This window comes from Myotis myotis, unplaced genomic scaffold (assembly GCF_014108235.1).
Source record: "Myotis myotis isolate mMyoMyo1 unplaced genomic scaffold, mMyoMyo1.p scaffold_m19_p_3, whole genome shotgun sequence".
Taxonomy (NCBI): domain Eukaryota; kingdom Metazoa; phylum Chordata; class Mammalia; order Chiroptera; family Vespertilionidae; genus Myotis; species Myotis myotis.
The window spans coordinates 146588307-146613649 of record NW_023416335.1 but is presented as its reverse complement, the minus strand read 5'-3'; the positions used below and the strand labels follow the sequence as shown (position 1 = coordinate 146613649).

General features: G+C 42.9%; 1 protein-coding gene across 1 annotated transcript in view; it reads right to left on the bottom strand.

Moving 5' to 3' along the window:
- Positions 1-25134, bottom strand: part of BEST3 (bestrophin 3) — a 37995-nt gene extending 12861 nt beyond the window's left edge. Inside the window, exons 1-9 of the mRNA XM_036301145.1 lie at positions 24887-25134; positions 22862-23029; positions 19324-19418; positions 18628-18861; positions 8875-9029; positions 7143-7220; positions 6887-7039; positions 3412-3492; positions 115-266 (exon numbers count right to left, since the gene is read on the bottom strand). Coding sequence (XP_036157038.1) covers positions 115-266; positions 3412-3492; positions 6887-7039; positions 7143-7220; positions 8875-9029; positions 18628-18861; positions 19324-19418; positions 22862-23013 — 1100 coding nt within the window. The 5' untranslated portion in view covers positions 23014-23029; positions 24887-25134. The remainder of the gene's footprint in view (positions 1-114; positions 267-3411; positions 3493-6886; positions 7040-7142; positions 7221-8874; positions 9030-18627; positions 18862-19323; positions 19419-22861; positions 23030-24886) is intronic.
- Positions 25135-25343: the final 209 nt, after the last annotated feature.

Below are 25343 nucleotides of genomic sequence, written 5' to 3'. Positions count from 1 at the left end.
AAATTTATAGGATACTGTTAACTAAAAGTTGTAATGAAAGTAACGTCAAGAACATGGCAAAAAAATTATCACTTATTTTCTAAACAATGATGACTTTTTTAAAAATGCACTTACGCCATTTGGACTGTTGACCCCAGAAATGAGGGTATGCAGTAGTCAGCAGCTGCCAGTGTATATGGGGGGCGAGCAGCAGAGTCGTCCCAGTAGATGTCTTTCTTCATCTTGGGTAAGCTCATGTGCATTTCATCCACAGCTAAAAGAGAGACCTGAAAGCATTGTTGCAGTGTTAGAATCATCCAGATGTGAACTGTAGAAAGAAAGAGAAGACGTTTCGGAGGGTGGATGGGAGTTGGAGTGGGATGGAGCACAACCCAGTGAGTGAAAATACAAATGTCTGTGGTTCGTATTTGCTGCAACCAGGGCCGCTGCAGAGAGTGGGGCTGCGAAACTGCCCAGACGGGGCTCATCAAGCCACATGTCTCCGAGTGGAGCTGCTTCTAACCTGGAGGAATGAGAGGTACCGTCTTCTTTGCTCAGAGTTACCACACTGCCTCTCCTGACAGCACCCACAATTCCCAGATATTGCAGGAAGCCGAAGATCCTCAATATCCCACTCTGTGGATTTCATAAACACCTTTATACTTGACTAGAGGCCCGGTGCATGAAATTCGTGCACTTGGGGGAGGGAGGGGTTCCCCAGCCTGGCCTGTGCCCCCTCACAGTGCGGGAGCCCCACGATCCATCTCCCATAAGAGGTAGGCCCCACCCACCCATCCGGGGCTCCTTGATGGATGGCCCCAAAGAGGTCAGCCGGAGCCGGGGGTCTTGCCTCGGCACTGAGCGAAGCTGCCGGGACCCGCACGCAGCCTCCTGGTGATGGACTGTTACGGCATGGGGGCATCACAGCGTGAGGGCGTGACGACCACATAGGCTTTTATTAGTATAGATATAATTTCTTATATGCCTTGAACTTTGTTTGTTTGTTTGGAAAAGTGTATCAACACCCTATCCTGCTTGGGGCTATAGTGGTCTCTCCTCTTTGACAATCTGATGCATGAGTGACTTATTAACCCTCTGGGAATCCAAGTTTTACAGAGTGAGTGGCTTATGCTTCCTCCCTAGCAGACTGACAGTGTGATTATTGAGGGAGGCGATGGAGACGATGTGACCACCAGGTGACCCAGGAGCTGGACCTGGGCAGTTGGAGGCTCCTCACCTGACTGTCCTGTCCTTGGAATGAATGTCCTGGTCACAGTGGAGCTGCTCTTAGGGATGCAGGCTGGAGAGAGCAATGTGTTGTTGAGACCATCAGAACAATATACGTGATGGCACCCAGCCAGTTAAGGCCTCTGGATAAACTTTGAAGCTTCTGCCAGGTGGGTGAGAACATATGCTGATCTGGTGATCACCCAAGGCAAGCCTCGTATGTATGTAAGTGACCCATTGCTTATTAAACCTGCTGCCCGCCAATCTGGAGTGGCCTGCCTCTTCCTCCAGTCTCTCCTTGCCCTCCCTGTACGGGGGCCAGTTTGTGAGCCAACAGTGACTGATGGTGAAATGTTTGAACCTGGTTAAGAGCTGAGTAAGGGCTCAAAACAAATAGATGAGTTGAAGGCCTTCCACAGGCTGTGGTTCTCAGGGGAGAGAATGGTCTGAGGAGACCATTCTCCTTATCTTATGCTGGCTCTTCATGGAAAACCTCTGTGGGATAATGCTTCAGGGAAGGGGCCGAGGTCCCCTTGGTGCGATACAGGCGGATCTGAGATATGGGCCAGTGTGGTCCAGGCTCCCAGTGTCCAGCTGATGGACATCCAATGGCAGGGACCTACGTGATGTGAGTTTGGGAACTCACATCAGATTGCGTCTGGCTGCCATTATGTCACTGTTAACTTCTCTGGGTGGCAATGGAAAACAGATTAAAGAATGCATTAATATATTGTTTTGTTCTGAGGTGGAAGAGGCTGTATAACATCTATATATATATAAGCCTAATATGCAAAGTGTCCCCTTGGGAGTTAACTGACCGGGAGTTCAATTGCTTGCTATGATATGTGCTGACCACCAGGGGGCAGTGCAGAATGAAGGAAGGCTCCAGCAGGCGGCCGGCAGCTGGCAGCCGCTAGGGACCCTACCCATGCACGAATTTTGTGCACTGGGCCTCTAGTTAATAATAAAACTTAAAAAAGAAAACTGGCTTGAAATTCTACTTAAAAGGGGCTACATTTCTCTGGAACTGAGATTCAGGAGCTGTGAGGTTTCAGAAGGTCCTCGGGCAACATACCAAAGGGCCAAACTCCTTTTATTTGTGGCTAATGGTTGGGCCAAAGTTCAAGGGCCTACATTCAGGATCTGTTTGGATTTAAAATGGCACAAGTAATTTACTATTAACTAAAGGCCCGGTGCATGGATTTGTGCACTGGTGGGGGGGTCCCTCAGCCTGGCCTGTGCCTTCTCGCAATCCAGGACCCCTCAGGGGATGTTGGACTGCCGGTTTCAGCCCAATCCCTGCAGGCCGGGCCGAAACTGGCAGTCTGACATCTCCCAAGGGATGTAGCAGTGCGTGAAGCAAAAGGCAACCAGGGAAGAGCCCGAGCCAGGGCTGGGTGCTACTCCCACTCATCCCGGCCCCTGCTACACCTGCTGCTGCCGCTACTTGGTAGTGCTGCCACGGAGATGGGAGAGGCTTGCGCCACTGCAGCAGCAGTGCTTGCCAGCTGTGAGCCTGGTGTCTGGTGCCTGTAGGTCAGCTGAGCATCACTCCTGCTGTGGAGCACACTGACCACCAGAGGGCAGTTCCTGCATTGAGTATCTGCCTCCTGGTGGTCAGTGCTTGTCATAGCTACCGGTCGGATGGTCACTTAGCCTTTTATATATAGAGATGACTATCCTATATAATAAAAGCCTAGATGGCATCACATGTGACATCATCACAAGATGGCTGCCACAAGTTGGCCACCACAAGATGGCTGCCCTCACGTCATCACAAGATGGCCTCCACAAGGTGGCCGGCAGGGGAGGGCAGTAGGGAGCAAGATCAGGCCGGCAGGGGAGGGCAGTTGGGGGCGATCAGGCCGGCAGGGGAGGGCAGTTGGGGGTGACCAGGCTGGCAGGGGAGGGCAGTTAGGGGTCATCGGGCCGTCAGGGGAACAGTTAGGTGTCAATCAGGTTGGCAGGGGAGTGGTTAGGGGACAATCAGGCAGGCAGGCAGGTGAGCAGTTAGGAGCCAGCAGTCCCGGATTGTGAGAGGGATGTCTGGCAGTCGAACATCTGCCGAGGGGTCCCAGATTGGAGAGGGTGCAGGCTGGGCTGAGGGACAACCCCCATGCACAAATTTTGTGCACCGGGCCTCTAATATATATATATATATATATATTTATATATAAAAGGAAAGGAAAGGAAAGCTCATCTTACCTGCAAATTTCTGTCAATGCACCAGTTCGTTTCAAAATCATCATCATCTTCTCCAAAAGGGTTGATGAGCTGCTCAGCCACCTGCAGTAAGAACACAGACCAAGTCAGCCACGATGCTGTGAGGACTCAGAGTGAAGTTGAAGAGGATGCCTGTTTCACACTCTGCTTTCTGTTGTCCCTTCCATCAGATGAAGCCTAGAGGGGAGTGGGTTGCTGTATAGATGCAGATATTTACCAACAAACGAGACCGACTCTCAGACCTGGAATGACGCACCTGCATGGGCAGGTCCTCAGCGGATCTATTTACCCGGTGGCACTGCAGGCCTGTGCAGAGAAGCCAGGGCTGTTAGAAGGCCTATAATCGATTTTCAGGTACAAATCAAACCACTGACTATGGAAGGAGCCCTGACAGTGTGCGAGGCACTGCACCAGGCACTTTGAGGGGTGCACAGCCTGTGCTCTTAAGGAATTTATGAAGGACCAGGTGTCGAGACAAAATGTAAACATGGGGAAGGTTCAAACAGCAGAGAAAGACAAATCACAATGAATGAAAATAGTACAAGGAGCTTTATAATTATTGGATATAACTGTTAAATGAATGAGTCCAAGAGCTAGTAAGTCATAAAACTGGAATTTGTCTTACTTAGTTTTACCCTAAAGGATTTAGTGAGTTAGTTTTCCCACTGGGAACAGTTTAGGAGCTTCTTATATATCTTACAATAGTTGGTCAATATTATATGTTCTTACCATGCTCCTGAATTGAATAGCCTTCTTGATGAGAGATTTAGATGCCAAATATGATTCACCTGTTAGTCTCATTTTTGAGTAATTCCCTTTGATTTTTATTATCTGGGTGTGTGAGTGATTTTTCGTTGGGCCTAAATGGGAAAAATTTACAAGTGTATAAAATAAAGGCACCATTGATTAGTAGTTTCTAGATTCTGAGGCTATTTGGTAGAAAATCTACCTACTTATATTTTAGGATTTAAGTCTAAGCACTTAGAGCAGTTGTTGTCAGCCTTGGCTGAACATCAAAAATCACCTGAGGAGCTTTTAAATGAGTGATGCCTGGGTCCCCTCCCCCCCAAATTCTCATTTAATGGGTGAGAGGTTGAACCCAGGCCTCAGTGTTGGGTAAAGCCCCCAAGGCTCCATTTCCAGCAAATAACTGAATAATATCTGTTCATAAGGTTAGATGAATTTTCTACACTGTGAAAAGAGTGATAAGTATTAGAATGGTGTAGATAAAACAGCTGTTTAGAAATTGAGATAAAATCTGTGGTGAGAAAACTCACTTCTCTTAGGGCTGCCTCTCTCTTAATGGAGCTAAGATTGGCTTTTCATATGTATATATATTTTAAAATAAAGAATCAATTATTTATTTAAAAATGTATTTTCATTGATTTCAGAGAGGAGGGGAGAGGGAGAGAGAGATAGAAACATCAGTGATGAGAGAGAATCATTGATCGACTGCTTCATGCACACCCCACACTAGGGATCAAGCCTACAACCCAGGCATGTGCTTTGACTGGGAATTGAACTGTCACCTCCTGGTTCCTAGGTTGATGCTCAACCACTGAGCCATGCCGGCCTGGCTCATATTTTTCTTTAAAAATATTTTATAAAAGAGCCCAGCTGGTGTGGCTCAGTGGTTGAGCGCTGACTTATTAACCCAGGAGGTCACAGTTTGATCCCCGGTCAGGGCACATGCCCAGGTTGCAGGGTCGATCCCCAGTAGGGGGCGTGCAGGAGGCAGTTGATCAATGATTCTCTCTCATCATTGATGTTTCTTTTTCTCTCTCCTCATTTCCTCTCTGAAATCAATAAAAATATATTGAAAAATATTGTAAAAGAAAAAAACATTAATATTTTAGAGAGACTGTGAGAAGGCAGGAACTAACTGTTTCTTATAGGCTGGCCAAACACCTCGCATGGACACAAAGCAAGACTACAAATCTCAGCACTACTCAGGGGAAAGAACAGAATGATTAAACATTTGGGCCAATTTTGGTGATTTTTCTGTTTATAAAAATAGAGTCTAGCCCTGGCCGGATAGCTCAGTTGGTTGGAGCATCATCTGTACACCAAAAGGTTGGGGGTTCAATTCCCAGTCAGGGCACATACCTAGATTCTGGGTTCATTCCCCAGTTGGGGCCAGTATAAGAGGCAACTGACAGATGTTTCTCTCTCACATCTCTATCTATCTATCTATCTATCTATCTATCTATCTATCTATCTATCTATCTATATTTATATATGTATGGGGACTTTTGAATATATCAAAGCTCCCAATGGGATAAAATTCATCATTTTGGCAATTTTTGTATTTTGAAGAAAATTTGAGAAATACATGTAAGTCAACTAGTACTTTTTAAGCATCTTGTCAGGAGGGTAACATGTGTTAGCCCTGCAGTGTAATAAAATGTGTACAAGTTTTTTTAAAAAAAGGAATCTGTCATCTGGTTAAAAATGTTTTTGCCATTTGTAAAGAATATGCCTTTACTCTTTGGAGTATAATTTGAAAGCCAACATAATTTATTGTTTTTCTGGTTAAGATTTAAACCAATGAAAGTAAAGGCACCTGCAGGGAAAATGCTGCCACAGCCTGGAAGACCTCACCGATGCCCTCCAACAAGCGGCTGTTTGGAAAGTCAGACACCTGGAAAGTCTATGTTATTAACACCATCTTCAAACTGTCATTAGATTTCAATTAACCTAATGCAGCCAAAGACTCCAATTTCTTTTTTCATCACGTACTGTACTTCTATTTTGGACGTTCCCCAAAGAGATGGAAGGATCAGAACTCTGATATCTACCCATACCTCCAGGAGGAGTAGGAGGAGGTGCTGGTGGGAACAGTGAAAACTTGACACTGATGACTAGACAAGTCGTCCTCACTGTCCTAACCTGTTTTCAATTCACTGGCAAACCAGATGTTGTCATGAGTTCTTGTGTTTCTGGTTTTGATTTCGATGAATTCTTCTCTGAGTCTCAATTCTGGTTTTGAAAATGGGGTGCACTTAATATTGTGAGACAGCTAGTGGGATTTTAGGGAATCACAGCGAACTATTTGCAGAGTCGAGCAGAACCAAGATACAAAGCTTCTTATTTACTCTCTTCTACTGTGTAGTTGCTTTTCACAGTACAATGAAGATACAGTGACTGCTTTACTTACATTATTGTAATCCTAGTGGGAGCACAAAAAGACTTAAAAAATCAATAGCCATAAAGAGTCTTCTTGTAAGCTCTTTGCATAAAGGAGATGCTTCAGTTGCTGCAATAGGTACTCACCACATCCCTGACACTTTAATCCCTGGATGAAAGGGAATAACATCTCTGAGCCATTAAATGTTAAATCTATCTTGGACTCACGCAGGAATGACTGGCTAGAGACTCACTGAAGGATCAGCATGCAGAGTTTGGCACATGAGAGAGATTACAGAGTGGGTCTCACGACTCTGAGACCGTTGACTACCTTGAGCCATCCGGCATAGAAGAAGAATTGTAGGAGAGTAAAGATTGGAATGTAAAGATCTAAGTCATGCCCAGCGTAGCCTTCGGTGGGATCCAAAAACTGGCGTCCAATCAGGCACGCAAAAAAGAAGGTGTAGACAGCCAGAGTGACAACCTGGAATAGAGAGAAACCCAAGTGAGAGCACAGCGCTGGTGGCCCACAGCCAGTGCCAGAGGGAGCAAGCAGAAATAAAAGTCACGTGCACGGCATTTGATACCTGGGTGTAAACCAGCGGGATCCCAACCCAGTCATAACCGAATAAGAGGCTGCACCAAGAGCGGTATCGGTTCATTTCCTAAGTCAGAAACAGATGAAACATGATTTACTAAAATGACGGGTGTGGTAATCAATATTCAGTAGGATTAGGAATGTGGCCATGTCTTTTATGACTATATCTGTGAAACAAGGGGACTTTGCAAAGCTAATAAGTTGGTTCTGAACACCACCCCACAAGGAAAATTCCAAAAATAACAAGCCATGAACATCATTCAACAATGTACAAAAAGAAGTACATTTGAATATATATATATATATATTAAATATTCAGATAAATTAGGACTTTATAGAAATATCTCCTACTCTATTGAATCCATAATTTCCAAAATGATGTTGGTCCAAAGTGGTGATGGGAAGGCAGTGGTTAATATTTTAAACTAGAGGCCCAATGCATGAATTCGTGCACCAGTGGGGTTCCTCGTCCTGGCCTATGGGATCGGGCTGAAACTGGCTCTCTGACATCCCCCATGGGGTCCCCGATTTTGAGAGGGTGAAGACCAGGCCGAGGGACCCCACCAGTGTGCAATTGGGGCCGGGGAGGGATGCGGGAGGTTGGCCAGCTGGGAAGGGACTGCAGGAGGGCTCCAGGGCATGCTCAGTCTGTCTTGCTCAGTCTCGACTGGCGGGACCCCAGCAGCAAGCTAACCTACTGGTTGGAGCATCTGCCCCCTGGTGATCAGTTCACGTCATAGCAACTGGTTGACTGGTTGCCCCCTGGTGGTCAGTGCATGTCATAGTTAGCAGTTGAGTGGCCTTAGCATATCATTAGCATATTACGCTTTGATTGGTTGAACAGCCGACTGGTTGACTGGACACTTAGCATATTAGGCTTTTATTATATAGGATAAGTCATTTCTAGCCATTTTGGTATATTATGTGGAGACATTTTTGTTTGTTTTTCTGTTTTTAAAACATGCTTACCATAGATCTTAGAAAAAAGAAATAAATCTATCCTAACCCTCCATCCCTGCCAAATAAGGTTGCTTATATTGACAGAAAATCTATCTTTCTTTGAAGCAGGAAGGACTGGGATCCATTGACTCCCTCCCCACCCCCCCCACCCCCAACCCCCAATTGCACATAAATTATTATCTGAGACTGGAAAGAAGAGTTCACTTTCATTCAGAAGCTATTTTTAAATCATTCACTCCTCTTAGCCTAATCCAGGCAGGAGACTGTCATGGCACAAATCTATCTAGCTCTTACATTAATTTGTTCTTCAGGTGAATTCAGGGTTATTTTGTTGAATAAAAACACAATTTTGTTTCCTGGAGCATCTGAAAAGTTGGCTTAACCTTGAACTATTCCAATTTGGGAAACTGACTGGGGTGGTCCTGGAGCCAGGGATGCAAATATGCTGTGTGGGCACCAGATCCTGCAGAACCCTTGGCAGACATTGCCAATCAATCAAGGGACACTTTCCTACAGAGCACAATGCAAGCCCAATACTGTTAGCACAGAGTTTCCAAGCAACCAAATGCCAATCAACCTGAGTTAGAGCCTGTGTGCTGTCCTGTCCTGCATGCTGAGGGTTCTGAATTAAGCAAAGCAGATTCGCCCTGGTCCAACCTGTCACATCCAGCTCCCTCTTGGTCTCTGATTAGCATCGTGTGTGTGTGTATGTGTGTGTGTGTGTGTGTGTGTGTGTGTGTGACAGGTTATGATGTACTTACAGTCATCAATGATTGCAGATCAACACTGTCTCTGATTCTACCTTCCTTCCGGGCTTTCGCTGCCAGATTTCCAAACCAGATGAATGGAACCCAATATTTCAAATGTGGAGACTTGAGGTGGTCAAATAATTTTCTTTCATCTGTTGTCATAAAACCTTTGTACAAAATAAAAATAGCTGGATTATACAGACTTAGTTTAGCACTAATACATTGCCATAAGTATTTCAGTGTCTATTATGTGAGTGTATAATGGAGGAATATTTTTTTAAAATATATATATATTTTATTGACTTCAGAGAGGAAGGGAGAGGGAGAGAGAGAGAGAAACATCAATGATGAGAGAATCATCGATCAGCTGCCTCTTGCATGCCCCCTACTGGGGATCAAGCCTGCAACCCAGGCATGTGCTCTTGACAGGAATCAAACCAGGGACTCCTCAGTCCACAGGCTGATGCTCTATCCACTGAGCCAAACCAGCCCGGGCTAATGGAGGAATATTAAAGAAATATTGAGGTTCCTGTCACAAGTACTTTATACTTGTGTTAGAGATAAGGAATGTGTATGCATAAGCGCACACACACACACACACACACACACACACACACACACACACGGTGCATGAACACACAACTTATGCTTCACTACATGAGGCAATGCATGTTGGCAATCCTTGACAGAGATGGCCAGTAGGGAGTAAGGCCATATTGACTGTGGCCCAAGCATCTGGGGAAGGTTTCTTCTTTAGGTTTTGATTTACTCATCCACAATTGGGAATGAGAATACTTAGAATTGCTAGGATTAAAAGAATAAAAGGTGATGATGTATACAAAGCATTTAGTGTAGTGTGGAAACATGGCCACATGACTCTTCCCCTGACCACTCCCTTCCCAGTCTTAATTAATCATCCTCATCTGTGAAGCCTCCCTCCCCGACTTTCTCCGCTTCGGCGCTCCCACCACCGGCTCTCTCTTGCCGTGCATCATGGCATGTTACACAGAAATGCTTCCCCTGCAGAGCTCCTTGGGAAGGACAAGAGCATATTATTTTCATCATTCTCACAACATTTTGCATCTACTTGAAAGGTGCTTCTTTAAGTGTGTGTGTGTGTGTGTGTGTGTGTGTAACACAATTTGCTTGAGTTTGCAGAGAACTCTCTAAGCCTCGGTTTTCTTATGTGTAAAAGAGGGATGATAATATGTACTTCACTGAGATGTAGAATTACCTGAGATGATGAACACGTGCCAAGAGGCTGACAATGCTTAGCACACACTTAGCACTCAGTAAGAGCTGAAGCATAATGTACTATGTGAAACTTTAGCTACTCACCCCCTCCCATCTACACACCAAGGAAAGGAGAGATTTGAATAGTAGGAGGAATAACGTAGCAGGTTTATTTGATAAACAAACATTTATTGAATGTCTACTATGGACCAGGGTTTGTTCATACAAAGATTCACACTAAAAGCTTACAGTTTACACTTAACCTTTTATTTTTTAAAAAAGGAATAATTCAAATGGTGCAAAAACCCCAAAGGGCCAAAGGAATATTAATGGGGAAAGTGAGTCTCATTTTCCCAGCCACATAGTTTCCAGAAAAATATCATGAATTTCACATAGCCCTAATTTTTAAAAACACAAATGGATTTATATGACACACATATCTATTGTTTGCTTCTATTTTCAGTTATATCTTGAAGATATTATTTATTAATATATAGAGAGCAGTGTCCTTATTTTTAATGGCTGCATCCTAGTTAATTGTATACAATACTTGTTTAATGAGTCCTCTTTTGAATAGACTTGAAGTAGTTTTAAAATTTTTGTTATTAAAGTTAATGCTGCCATGACTATCCTTGTACTTAACCCTTTGACTTTTAAAAATATATATTTTTATTGATATCAGAAAGGAAAGGGGAGGGAGAAAGAGATAGAAACGTTAATGATGAGAGAGAATCATCCATCAGCTGCTTCCTGCACGCCCCCAACTGGGGATGGAACCCACAACCCAGGCATGTGCCCTGACGGGGAATCAAACCTTGACCTCCTGGTTCATAGGTCAAGGCTCAACCACTGAGTCACGCTGGCCAGGCACCCCTTTGGTTTTTTAAGTGGACTTTTAAATGTTCATTATGATTTAGTATAAATAATATTTTCTGAATTAAAGTTTATTTCAAAAACTGATTATTTGTGAAATAATAATTTTCCAGTTACTTTTGTCTCAATGATGCAACCATTTACTTATGAAATTCTGATAACACATTTAGATAAAAATTTACTTTTGCCCCAATGTAACACAGTTTTATCCTTGAGCATCTCAATCCGTGTATGAATCTGGCCATCCTGTTTAAAGTAATCCTCCCTCCCAAACACGAAGGCTGAATTTTACTTAAGAGGTGTTGCTGTAGCACAAAGAAGTCAAGGGAAAAGTGAGACTTGGCCATTTTGAGAGTCACCAATTCATTGAGCTTTGGAGTTACCTAGATTTTTGATATGATCTAGGCCAGTGTGTTTGAGAATAAGATCCAGGGATCAAGGGTATCGAAAGCACCTGTGATACCTGTACTTGGAGGGAGCTGGGCCCCAGCCTCACCCACTAACGCACTCCATAGCGCAGAGTCTCACGTGGATACTTTTAGAAAATACCAATGTATTGGCCTTACCCCCAGAGCCTGATTCTAGAGCCTGATTCTCGAGTGAGGTCCAGGCATCAGCATGCTTTTCAGTCTTCCTGGGTGATTTCATGGAACTGGGCTCAGGAAGTTGCATGTTTGCCAAGCTCTACAGGAAAATCTGACACTGACCTATAGCAGTGTTTGAAAATCACTGCCCCACCGACAGAAGATTCTGTTTATTCATATTTGAAACAAACAGAGTAACAACTACAAAGCCAATATTTACTAACAGGAGACTAGTTTTAGGTAATAGATTATTTATATTAGCTTAGAAGGGTTCTGCTCATGCCTGGGAAATTGGACTCTCTTCGGAGTTCAGAAATCAAAATGAGCCTGATAATTCTGTTCTCATTTCTCAGTGCATCTCAAAGCCGTTGCACGAGCCAGATAACTATGCTTTCCTCCCCACCCCGCCCAGAACTCGCAGAGCATGATTGATTCTTATTACAAGAAGTTAATAGATGGCCTGGCCTGTGTGGATTGAGCATTGTCCCGTGCAATAGGAGGTCAAGGTTCAATTCCTGGTCAGGGCACATGCGTGGATTTCAGGCTCAATTCCCAGTACGGGGCATGCAGGAGGCACTCAATCAATGTTTCTATCTCTCCCTTCTTCTCTCCCTAAAAAAACCCCCCAAAAACCATTTTTTTAAAAGAAAGAATGTAATAGATGAACTTGACCTGTCTTGGTTCTATGCATCATCCTTTACCTGGAAACCTATTCTCAGACATTTCATATCAATTACTTCTCAGTTATATTCTTGGGATTACAGTGCAATTTTCAAAAAAATCGCCATTTGTATACTGGCTGCAATCTTTGTCATTTGACCAAGAAATAACTTTACTTTTAGTTATTTTTTATTCAGGAATATGGATCAAATTCTGCTGGCAAGTCCTTTCTTGGCTTCTTAGCCGAAAGCAAATATGAAGAGTGAGGGTTTAGCACTGACCAGTGTTCTCAGTGGTTAGAGCACCAGCCCTCTCACTGAAGGGTTGAGGGTTCGATTCCTGGTCAAGGGTACAGACATGGTTTGCAGGTTCAGTCCTGAGCCTCAGTCAGGGCTCGTGTGGAAGGCAACCAATTGATGTGTTCTCTCACATCTATGTTTCTCTATCTCCCTCCCTCCACTTTCTCTAAAAATAAATGAAAAAAATATCCTCAGATGAGGATTCACAACAGCATTAAAAAAGAGTGAGGGTTTATTTAGTGCAAACGCCAAAGCTGAAGTCAGGCCTCCCCCACCTCCCCACCATGTAGCACACTTACCACTGACTGGAAGCGGTCATGCAAAGCAAGGAAAGCTGGTGGTTTTTAATTTTAGCCCAAATATATTGAAAGATGATTAACCAGACATTAATATGTCCGCCAAGAGTGCACAGGCAGAATAATTTTTGTTATTCCCTGCGGGGTCACACATCTTAGCCAAAGTAACCCTGTCTCTGGAAATCAAGTTTCCGATCAATTGGAAGAAAATCTCTAGATTGCTGATCAAATCAATTCAAAGAGCATTTGCTATCAAAGGACGTGTTAGCCTCGTCAGTACTTCAGGCCGTTTTAACCAGAAACCGGTGATCTTGTTCAGAATGTGGTCTTCATCCGCATCTCTAAGGCTAAGTTAACCACAGGTATTGATTTCCTACCGTTTGGCAGCAGCATCAGTTGGCTAGTCCTCACAATCTTTGTCTCCTTCACTCGTCAGTCTTCACGCCATGCTCCCGGGGCCCTATCCATACTCCTGACATTGCTATTTTATCTCGCCATTGCACCTGCCTGGAGTTTCTCTTGTTATACCTTTCCTTCTGGCTTTCTGGCTGGTATAGCTCTGCTCAGCAATTTTCCTACTGCTTATCCCAAAGAACCCTCCTTAGTATTTCAGGTCAAAGTAAATAAAAATCTACACACACACACACACACACACACACACGCACGCACACACGCACATATGTTTGTATTTGCTTGCAACTTGAATTGTGGTTTGATGGAGCAAGTTTTGCTACTTCAAGGCAAATTTTATTGCCCTCAAGTCAAAGGACTAATTCAGTCCACTGGCAAACAGTATTCCAGTTGTCATAGATTTTGTCTGTACAATTGATCTATTTTTCCTCGGTAGCAGCTGAGGCAGATGTCTTGCCTTTAAAGCAGAGTGTGCAAATGAGGCTCTATTACCAGAAGAGCTACAAGCTCTGCATCTGAGAACCTGAAGGCAGGATGGGTTTGTTGCCAGTTCTTTCTGAAAGAGAAAGTTGTGATTCAGCAACTGAGCCCTTCTCAGAGAGATGACTTTTTCAGGAACATTGCAAAGTGCCTGGCTCATTTTCATCTTTGTATTTCCCATATGAATGGCAGGAAGCCACCAGATTCAACTACAGCTGTCCTCTAAATTCAATGGTGGAGGTTTAGAAATCCCTGCCAAGTGGGAAAATCAAGGGGAGGCGAAATGAGACTGAGATGGAGTCACGTTGTGAAGGCATTGTGTGGGGCTGTCTGTCAGACACTTTATACCACGAACCACAGTAACACATGTGTGGTTCACAAAACAATGATTGGCTCTTCTACCCGATGTTTTCCATCCCATTCCATTCCATTTAAAATGCTGGTTGTAAGCCATGCCATTAAAATGACTTAAGCCCTAGCCGGTTTGGCTCGGTGGATAGAGCGTCGGCCTGCGGACTGAAGGGTCCCAGGTTTGATTCCGGTCAAGGGCATGTCCCTTGGTTGCGGGCACATCCCCAGTGGGGGGTGTGCAGGAGGCAGCTGATCGATGTTTCTCTCTCATCGATGTTTCTGACTCTCTATCCCTCTCCCTTTCTCTCTGTAAAAAATCAATAAAATATATTTTTTAAAAAATGACTTAAGAACCCAATACTAAGTTACAACTCACAGTTTAAGCAGCTCAAAATAGGAAATGGTTGAGTAATATCAGTTTCTGGAACAGCTATGCTGAACAAAGACAGAGAAACTCCTCTGTGTTCCCTATATGAGTCAGCCATCTCCCCACCCCTCAATCAGTATCCTATGTGAATCAGTAATTCACTGCCTTGCACACATGACACACAGGAACTATCACACACAAGTCAGTGCTCTTACCTCCTCACCTGCCCAGGTAGCCAAGAATTTCATTAGCCCTCTGTGAATAGATTTGAGACGATTTGCAGATAAAGTTGAGGAGTTAATAGATGTGCCTAGTCTAGTGCAATGGTTCCTAAAGTTTGCTACACATTAGAATGGTTTGGGAGCTTTAAAAACCACTGATGCACCCTATTCCTATTGAACCTAATTCCTGGGAGGGAGAGTCAGACACCAGTATTTTTAGAAGATCTCTAGTGATTCCAACTAGCACAAGGACCCTGAGCATGGCAAGCTGGCCATGTCAGCATTTTTGTCCGGGTCAGATCCTGCAGTGCTGCTGGGGAGCTTGTTAAAAATGCGGATTCCTAGCTCATAAACCCCAGAGATTCTGATTCCGTCCATTGCCTGGGAACCTGCCATTGAAATAAGTACCTCTGATAATTCAATGAGCATGGTCACACTGACAGTTTGAGAAACACTGAATGGGTAGCCTTGCTTTAACTCCTGAAAGAGAGCTGTGGGGAGCCTTCAGACAGTGACCAGCCGAGACTGCCCGTGCGTGGCACTGACTCAAGGAGGGCTAGCTCTCCTGTGCACTCTCTCCCCTGGGTAATGCCAGTGCACACGGGTGCGTCAGGTTTCACTCGCAGGATGACATTCTGTCTGTCTGGGCTCATCATGTGAGGCTGTAAGGAAACTGACTCAGCCTGTAGAAGTTCAGCCAATAGAGGGGAAACTGGCACAGCTGTGAATACCACTGTCCCTTGATCATCTCTCCTGTAACGCAGAGCAGTTGGAGATTTCAGAGACCAAGGAGCCCCAGAGCCATGCAATGCGCCAGGGAAACGTGAACAGGAGACCACAGGGCAGAAAGTCAATGTAACACAAAATCCATTTGGTTTTACTTAGTGAGAGAAGATCACAGATTAAATTATCTAAATTATTCTAGCAACTCCAATGGGGCTCGCCTTCCAGCCAGTGCATCTAAAGTTAGAATCTTTATCTCACTGGCCACTTGACAATTGGGAGCTTGCTTAGTTGTATTAATGTCTGTTAACGATCAGCATTGAACGAAATTCCCTAGGGCTCTCATTAAGCTCTTTCTAGTCGTAGAAGAAGCTCAAGAAACTTCATATAAAGATTCCAGGGCTTTAAGAAAAGTAGAGTGCCCTTTCCTCAAATTTTACTCTCTTCTCACCATTCTTATGGGCACAGAAGGAAATTACTTTAGAGAAACACATCATAGAGATATGAAATTTAGCTGTACTTGTGATTGTCTCTGAAAAAGATTCATGTAAGAAAAGATTTGTAATAATTTTTACTGATCTTTGAGGACATGGGCCATATCTGTTCTTGCTTACAGCTGCACTCCAACCAACTGAGCAACCCGGCAGGGGTACAACTCAGCCTTCTTGAGCTCAAGTCTGCCCAGAGGCCCCCAAACCTCTCCATCCCCAGTCATCCTGGCTTCCTCCTGATTTGCTTTTAATATGGAGATGACGCTGAGAGGAGGAGATTTGCTTTGAGAATTGCGCCTGGTGTCTGGTTCCTGTCAGAGTGCATTCTCTTCATTTCAGGGATGCATCATGAGTAGAGAAAGATCACCTTTATCCATCCGAGTCAACTTTAGCTCTCACTCATCAGTGTGGAATGGGTCAAACCTTTCTCATTTATTTTTAGGTCTTTCTTCAGATGTGGTAATTCTTGCTGCACTTGATCCTATAGAGCAGTGGTTCTCAACCTTGGCTGCACATTAGAATCACTTGGGAATCTTTTTAAAATCCTGATTTCTGGGCCTCGTCCTCCGGAAATTCTGTTTCTTTGTTATGGGGTGGGGCCACAACATCAGCAACAAAGAAACAGAATTTCCGGAGGATGAGGCCCAGAAATCAGGATTTTAAAAAGATTCCCAAGTGATTCTAATGTGCAGCCAAGGTTGAGAACCACTGCTATAGATGTTGGGGTAAGAAAATTAAGTTATCAAGTAGCGTTTGCAACTTGGTCATTCTGAAGCACTATTCACCTCTTGCATTTGGAGGGGGTGTGGCAGTTAATTTTTAAAAGTTTCTACTGGTTTTACATCTTAATATATCTGTGCATTTGCTAAGCCATTATAACTTTCTCACATCTGTAACCCCAACAACATCCTCTGCACCCCTCCTTATTGATTTCTGCCTTGACTTTCTCAACCACCTGGTCCTTTAGTTCAAGAAGACCGAGGATGCCACATCAAACAAGTCTTCTAAAGTGGCCAAAGAGCCATGTTATGCTGTTGTACTAGGTGATTTCATTATTACTAGCAAGAACTCCTGTAACATCTACCATGTGCCAGATAGTGCTGTAGACACTTTGCAAATGTTAACTTGATTAATCCTCACAAGAAGCCAATGAGGTATATGAGATAGGTGGTATTATAAATTACCATAAACTCATTTTATGGATGAGGAAACTGAAGCATAGAAAGGTTAAGAAATGCACACAAAGTCATGTAGCTAGTAAGTGGTGGAGGAAGAATTTGAACTCTTAGTCTGTGTTTTTAGTCACTATCTATATTGCCCATCTAACAAGGCAAAGCCAAACCAAACCAAAGCCCCCCCGCCCCCCCAAAAAAACCCTCCAAAAACAAACCAAAAATAGTATCCTTTAAAAAAATGTATTTTCAAGGACATTTTAGAGAAGAATAGACACGGCAACCTAATTTGAGAGTATACTCAATATAAAAATGGAATCATCTCATGATTCTTTTTGTCTGGTACACATTGGTTAATCCATTCCAACAAACACTTCCATCTATTAACAAGAATCCAGCACAACAACCAATATGTATTCAGCATATGCCAACACTCATCTCATTTAATCCTCATCCCATTGAAGGCTGGTTTAACTCACAGCTTCTTCTCTAAATATTAACACACCAAAGAGAACCATCTTCCAACATAAGTTTTACTCAGCGTAGTGTATTTAGGAGCCCAGGTAGGATAATTGCATCTGCTTTGAGAAATAACAAGACAATAGACCCACACCGAAGTGGTCTTTTACTGCAGCTCTCTGGGTCAGCCTAGATAAAACCCACACTGCTGGTTCCTACCAGAATCTCCTAATGTTTTGGGAAAAGCATTAATTTAGGAGTTCTGAGCCTGGATTACAACTGTGCGCTGTGTGATCCAGGGCAGGTCATAACCTCTCTGAGACTGTTTCCTACTTTCTCGTTTTTTTTTTAAAGTCCAAGGAAAATAATATTTATGAAAATGGATTAATTGTAAAGTGGTAGAAAATGTAAGGTAATATTATAGATGGTTTATATATTTTTATTGATTTCAGAGAGAAAGGAAGAGGGAAAGAGAGATAGAAACATCAATGATGAGAGGGAATCATCCATCAACTGCCTCCTGCACACCCCCTACTGGGGATTGAGCCTGCAACCTGGGCCTGTGCCCTTGACCAGAATCGGACCTGGGACTCTTCATTCCCCAGGCCGACGCTCTCTCCACTGAGCCAAACCAACTGGGGCTGGATGGTTTAAATCAGTGGTTCTCAACCTTCCTAATGTCGCGACCCTTTAATACAGTTCCTCATGTTGTGGTGACACCCAATTTCATTGTTACAAACTGAACATAATTAAAGCATAGTGATTAATCACAAAAACAATATGTAATTATATATGTGTTTTCCGATGGTCTTAGGCAACCCCTGTGAAAGGGTCGTTCGACTCCCAAAGGGGTGGCGATCCACAGGTTGAGAACCGCTGGTTTAAATAAAGATGATAATAATGATCATATTTACCTAAAGGCCATGTGACTGCTGCTTCTTCTCCTCCAAACCCTCGAGTAAACTTTTTGAGGGCAGGAGCCATGTCTTATCATTTTCCCCTCTGAAGACTGTTTCTAGCACATAGTAGTTAATCAATAAATATTTCGTGAATGAATGAATGAATAAACGGGATTTTCAAAGGAATTTTGAAGGTTCCCATCTAGATTGAGAGGAGCCCATGGGAGGAAAAGCCATTCACAATACCTGCTTCCACCACGTGGTCCATCGTTGGAAACCTTTTGTACACAGCGGTGCTCACCGAGCGGAAGATGAGCAGGGATGTGAGGTTGACGTAGCGCATCAGTGTCCTCCGGAGCAGGCGCCCGCGCTCGTCCCTGCCGTGCACGCTGCTGGAGATGAGGAACATCAGCCTGTCTGGCCAGGGCAGGTTCACAAACTGGTTCCACCATCGGTTCACGACCAGAGTAACATAAAACCCTGTAGAATAGCAGGAAAACGATAAAGCACTTTCTGGGAGCAGACACCTCAACATTGATGCGTTTAGCAGAATTTTAGCCTTTTTACGGTTTGGGGTATAAAAATACGTTGTTATCCAGACCTTATGATGTTGCCCTCCAGAAAAAAAAAAAACATCATTTGTGCCTGGCAATGCCATAGCACCCAGTAAGTGGGTATTAGAACTCAAAAATTGACAGCAAAAATGGAGGGTTAGTGAAGAGAAAGCTTCATTGCCCAATAGCAGATCATTACCTCACACTTGTTTGGGATTAATGTAGCGGAAGCGGCCCTGAGGGTGAACCTTATGGATGATTCTGGTTCTGTTGCAAGCGGTGGCTTTTCAGGCATGCCTTGCAGCTCAGAAACACTCCCATGCAGTCATCGGTGTCATCCTAACGGAGACAGTTGTGTGGCTGCATTCTGCGTGTGACCTATACTTACCAAGCACAAAGGTTACTGGAATTTGTTCAGCATATCTGTCACAGTAAATTGATAATTTTTCAAAGTAACGTTTTTGGGCTCCTGTAAGTAACAATCTGGAGCAAAAATAAAATGCACAGCCCTTTATATTATACTTCTGCACCTGCTTTGCAAGTGATATTCAGTGCAAACAATTAAGCACAAATAATCTTAAAATTTTTTTCAAGGAGCAATAACTTTTTCTTTTCCACCTAAGCTGATGTATCTCAAAAGCTGAATCTTTCAAGTACGAATGTTTTTAGTACATAAATGTTATTGGCCATTAGATTTATTAAACATTTTATTTTTAAAGACTTTATATTTTAAACTTTTATATGATTAATGCATTGGATTTGGAGCACAATACCTCATAAAATAGTTTCTTTTTCAATCATTCATCAGGTATACTCAAAGAGAAAAAAATCTTGATTAAGAGGATTACAGTTATTAAGTTATTATTGAATAATCACCCTGATTTTAACACCTTGATCTTGCTTTCTCCTGAATATACTACTCAGCACATTCTTGATTTTCTGTGTTGTATTTCAAGGGATATTATAACTTTATTTTAAAGGCTGCAATTATTTAAAATATAAAATAACAGATTTAACAATTAGAAGTGGAAATTTTTATTATTACATTTGGTGGGTTTATATTAACATAATATAAATATGTTATATTTATATTATAGATCTGACCCAAATTCACTTCATGATACTATTAGACATAAATTCATTTAATGGAATTATTATTAATATTTGTGCTGCAGGGAGGAGATGCAGAGTCAGAAGGAATGTCTCCAGGTTAATAATGATCAAAATCTGGAAAGAGAAGCAACAGAGATGGTTTGCCTCAGGGAATGAGTGTAGCTGTTCCAAAGGAGAAGGGAAGCCCTCGGAGAGGCCCATGTTAACATGCTTCAGAGGCCTGTTTGGGTCAGTAGAACTTTGATAAAGGAAGTAGAGGGATAATGAGGGAACAGTGAGCCAGCAATCAGATCACAGATGAAGAAATGGGAGCGGCACTGACAAAGCAGGGCGTGGGGTATGGGGCGTGGGGTGGGCTTGGAGTTCTGGCCTCAGCTTTGGAAGAGGTGTCAGAAATTCTGGAGTCAGGAGAAGCTGACAAGAGAGGCATCACCTCTCTGCAGAGCCCATCAGGTCATGCTGATGGAAAGTTACAGCCAGAATGGTTTCGGATACTCCAATAGAAATGGTCAAAGAGGATTGAATTGTGGAAAGCACAGGCCATAGGGTCAGGGGAAGCTGGGTTTGAATTCCAGATCTGCCACTTACAGATTTGAACTTTGAGCATATTTTAAAATCTCTCTGAGCCTCTATTTTCTCATGTGTACTAGTAAATGGGGATAATAATAACTATGCATCAGGGATGTTATGAGGATTAAATAATATATAAAACAACGTAACACATGGTGTTGTACTTAATAACAAAATGATTGTTATCCTATATAATAAAAGGCTAATATGCAAATCAACCTAACAGAGGAATGACAGGTTGCTATGATGCACACTGACCACCAGGGGGCAGACGCTCAATGCAGGAGCTGCCCCCTGGTGGTCAGTGCGCTCCCATAGGAGGAGCACCGCTCAGCCAGAAGCCCTGAGCTGGGCTCACCCCCGAGGGCTCCCAGACTGCGAGAGGCGCAGGCTGGGCTGAGGGACCACCTTCCCCCAAGTGCACGAATGTCATGCACCGGGCCTCTAGTTATTAATAATTGGCCAAAGGAAAAAATATTTAACTAATAGACACGTATAGAAATTTTACTAGTTAGAAAGTACTACAGCGGTGATTTTGTCAAATCCGTACAAAATTAGGAAGAGATGTAATCAAATTAATGAATTCTGGCACTGTCTTATGACTTTTGCTAAGTATATTTATTTGCTTTTAATAGGATAAAAAAAACTTAGGGTCATTAGTAGACACGGGAAGAAAACTATGTCTATATCTTTCTACATGTATACTTGACATTCTTGACAAATTCAGCCTATAGTTCTTGGTGTACCTTTGATCAAGATATAAGGATCTATTTTAACAAGCTTTTACAATTGGACTTCAAAGAATGAAGAATGACTTGAACTAATGGTTATTGTTATAAGTGTAAGCACTCTTTGGTTTTTAGAAAAAATATATGCATATAATTTTGTGGGGTGTAAATAAGATATTGGAGCAAGAGTTAAAGCTCCATGGAGCATTTCTGGCTACAATGCAACCATTCTAAGGGCTATTCTATTCTAAGCAGCAGTAGCAGCAATAAATTCACATTAGTAAAAATAAACTGAGACAATCCATGTCATGTGTCTTTCATCATCTCATATTCTGAAGGATTAGGTAAGACATAAATAAGTTGTCAAAATACTATTACAAGAGATATCTGAAGAATTATTAGAGGTTTTTAATACAACATTCCATTTAAAGACATTTGGCCAAAATGTATACCAATATATACGTTTATTGAAATAGTGATTTTGATATTTAGCTACATAGGTCTTCCTATTTTACTTTTGAAAATTATCAGCCAACCAATATCCCTCTTGTTCAAGTGGGGTCCTATTGCTGCAAGGAAGAATGTAGGTGAGAGCAATGCTATACAAATGTGTTCATTTGTATGCAGAAGAAAAATAACAAACGGATGTACATAGAAAAGGTGGAAATACAGCCTCAAAAACCTTTAGCTTTTCTATTTTGTTTTAATTCCCCCCAGAGAAGAAATGTACGCAACCAATTTTAATTTTAAAAAGCTAAAAAAGCGTCTATTTTATAATACTGGTAAAATTGCATTAAGACTAATTTTTAGTCATAAACGTATTTTTTGGACATAATATTGCTCACATTTCCTGTCCATCTGACAGGCACAGGTTGTGAAATGATAAGGAAGAAACACCCCCTTTTGTAAATATAGCACGGCCTGAGCTCAGAAGATATAAAGACAATCAGTGAGTTTTCTGGCCTTTTCTTTAATTGAAATATTGGGGAGGTTGGTGGGCTCCAGGCAAAAGGAAGGGAATTTCCTAGATTAGGTCTATATGCCTGATAGACACCAGCCACAAACACGTTCATTACCATGGTAGTTGCTATCGGCCCTCAACTCACAAATTCAAACTATGAGCGGCATAGTTGAGAGAGGCACCAGAAATTATTCATTTGTGGGCTTTGCCATTCAAAATCATTACGTAGCGAGGATCTACTAGTAAGTATAACTCTTCCATTCTGTGCCTCTAGCAACATTCTTGACACGCAACTAATGCCTCGTCACGATCACTTCATGTGGGGCTGGAGTGAGAACCAGCGGAACATGACAGTGCGAGTCTATTTACCATCCTAAAAACCGTTGGTGTGGATTAAAATACCCTGTCCCGGGGAGAAGGCAACAGAGAGAATCATGCAAAGGAGAATCATTACATACGCCAAAGTCAGCAGCCACGGCAGGGCTCAGGTTTTTGAGACTGTATTCTCACGTGATACCTGATGGCCACCGAGGGAGACATGCAAAGGCAAGTACCTGTACACCAAACTTATCGCTGTGTAAAAAACAGCAAAAACAATAAACTCCCTGTACAGCAGTTTGTAGATGCTGCCTCTCCACTTGAGGAGAAGCCTGTGAAATCCAAAAAAGGTCGCGTTGGCTACTTTGCTGGAGTAAGTGACAGTCATCGTGAACAGTTTTTTCCTAGAAGAGCAAGAAGACAAAATACAAGTAAGAAGCACATTGAAGACCAAGCGAAAGGCTGCATCTCAAAGGAAACCCACACCCTCGACCAGTCGGCCCACTCCCCCTCTTTTTGCCTTTCTCAGTTGGCACAATTTGGAATTTGGACATAACCACCATCTTGGTGCTAAAGTGCTTAGTAGAAAAAGGAGGGAAATCATCTCTGGAAAGAATAATATCAGCAATTGTAAGCTTGCCTTAATTGCTAAGTATTATTTTTAGATTACATAGCCATTCCTCCCTAAATATTTGAATAAATAAATGAAATATATGAGGTAGGTTGTCATGTTACCTATCATATACTTTCTTAACCCACAGGAAGATTTGGGGTATTCATATGTTATATTGATTGACATCTTCAAAAGCAGTGACCAGACTTATTCTTTCGGCCTTCGTTTGCCAAAGTATGTACAGAGGTATTCATTTATTTTACCCTCAAACCTCCAAAGGGGAAGTATGGCTCTCTTTTTAGAAATCAGGAGACATTGTTAGAAAGAAGCAAGCCCCACACCACCAGTGTGGCTCAGTGGTTGAGCATCGACCTATGAACTGAGAGGTCACGGCTCAATTCCCAATCAGGGCACATGCCCGGGTTGCGGGCTTGATCCAGTGTGAGGTGTGCAGGAGGCAGCCGACCAATGATTCTCTCTCATCACTGATGCTTCTGTCTTTCTCTCCCTCTCCCTTCCTCTCTGAAATCAATAAAAATATTTTTTTTAAAAAGAAACAAAAAAAGAAGCAAGCCCTTGTGGGAAGTTGATTACTGGATTACTTGTGCTGGTTTTAATTGGATGTGGGTGTCTCTCTAATAGAGCTCCAAGTGCATAGCTGGCACTCTAGGTACTTTAAAAGATAGACAAAATGTTGCGCCGCAGTGATACTAACAAAGGTGCACTTCCCCGTTGAAAAATGTAGCACAAATCTCGTAGGGATGGCTCGCTTTCTGTTTGGAGCTAAAAAAATTGAGGCCATTATTCAGGACTCTTTCCACTTGGAGCTGTTCCAGGGGTGTGGGTAGGAAGAGCACTGGGCCCCAAAACTCAGTTTTCAGTGAGTTCTTTGGAATTCCATGGCGTTTCACCAAGAGACTAAACATTCAGGTTTTGGGAAGATGGCCCAAAGCAAATCTATGAAATTCCTGCTCAACTACTCTCTTCCATGGAACACAGATAAAATGAGATTTCTTTGAAACCTTTTGATTTTCTCAAAGGGATCCATGAGGAAAGTCTTAGGGAGCCACTTAGACTGAAATTATAGATCTTTTAGGCAGAATTGTGCAAGACACAAGAAATAAATCCTATAGCCAATTTCTTGTATAAAGTAGCCTATAGCACACATCTTACTATAAACAAGAAAAAGTTCTGCTTTTATTTAGAGCTGGGAAAATAATCCAATTCTAATTTGCCTGTTTCCCTGAGGAAATAAAACTCTGGGACTCTCTTCACGGGATTACTTTTTTGTTTTGGTAATCACAAACTTAAGCCTTCAATATTCCCGATTTCAATTAAAACAACAACCCGGGGCCTTTTGGCATGAGCGAGTGGCATTACGAAAGGATGGGACTCATGCCACAGCGCCGGTTTCATATTTCCACCTTTACCTTGTCTATTTGTCTGCGTGAATACAGCCCAAATTGGGAGAGGACCGTAATAAATTCAGCCCATTTCAAAATGATTACAGTCCTTTTGAAAGAACAGTCCTCAGATAACTCCTTCATGGAACAGTTCAGCCTTGTCGTTAAGCTCTGCCAGAAAAACAAAGACCAGATAGAGGAGAGGGCAGAATGAAAACGCAGAGGGGTACTCTCCGGGCACTAACCTATTTATGTGATTTGGAGTCTCCGACAGGAAAGAAAATCTTCAGGCGCCCCCTGACCAGGGCCCTCCCGGTCGGCGAGGCACTCTCCGTTTCACCCTTTGCTGGTGCACAGTCAGGTTTTCTTTCTGTTTTGTGGCCACTGAGAGCACCCAGACAAGCTCAGGGGTTAAATGATTTTCCACTTGTGGAGGCCTGTTTATGCCAATTTGCCCAATGATGACAGTTATAGCCGGGAACAAACAGAAGCAGCAGCTGCTGAGGTGGCTTTTTTCTCATCTATAATTATAACTCCACCTGCCGCCCCAAGTACCCCTTTGAATGAGAAGTCGGAGGTGACGTGAAGGAGGACGGGCCGGTTAGGTCTGTTATTTTCATTTTGACTTTGCCCTGGGATCAAGGAAGAAAGAGCCATTTTCCCCCTAAAGAGCTCTGAGGAGGCTCCCCCGGCCAAAAAAGG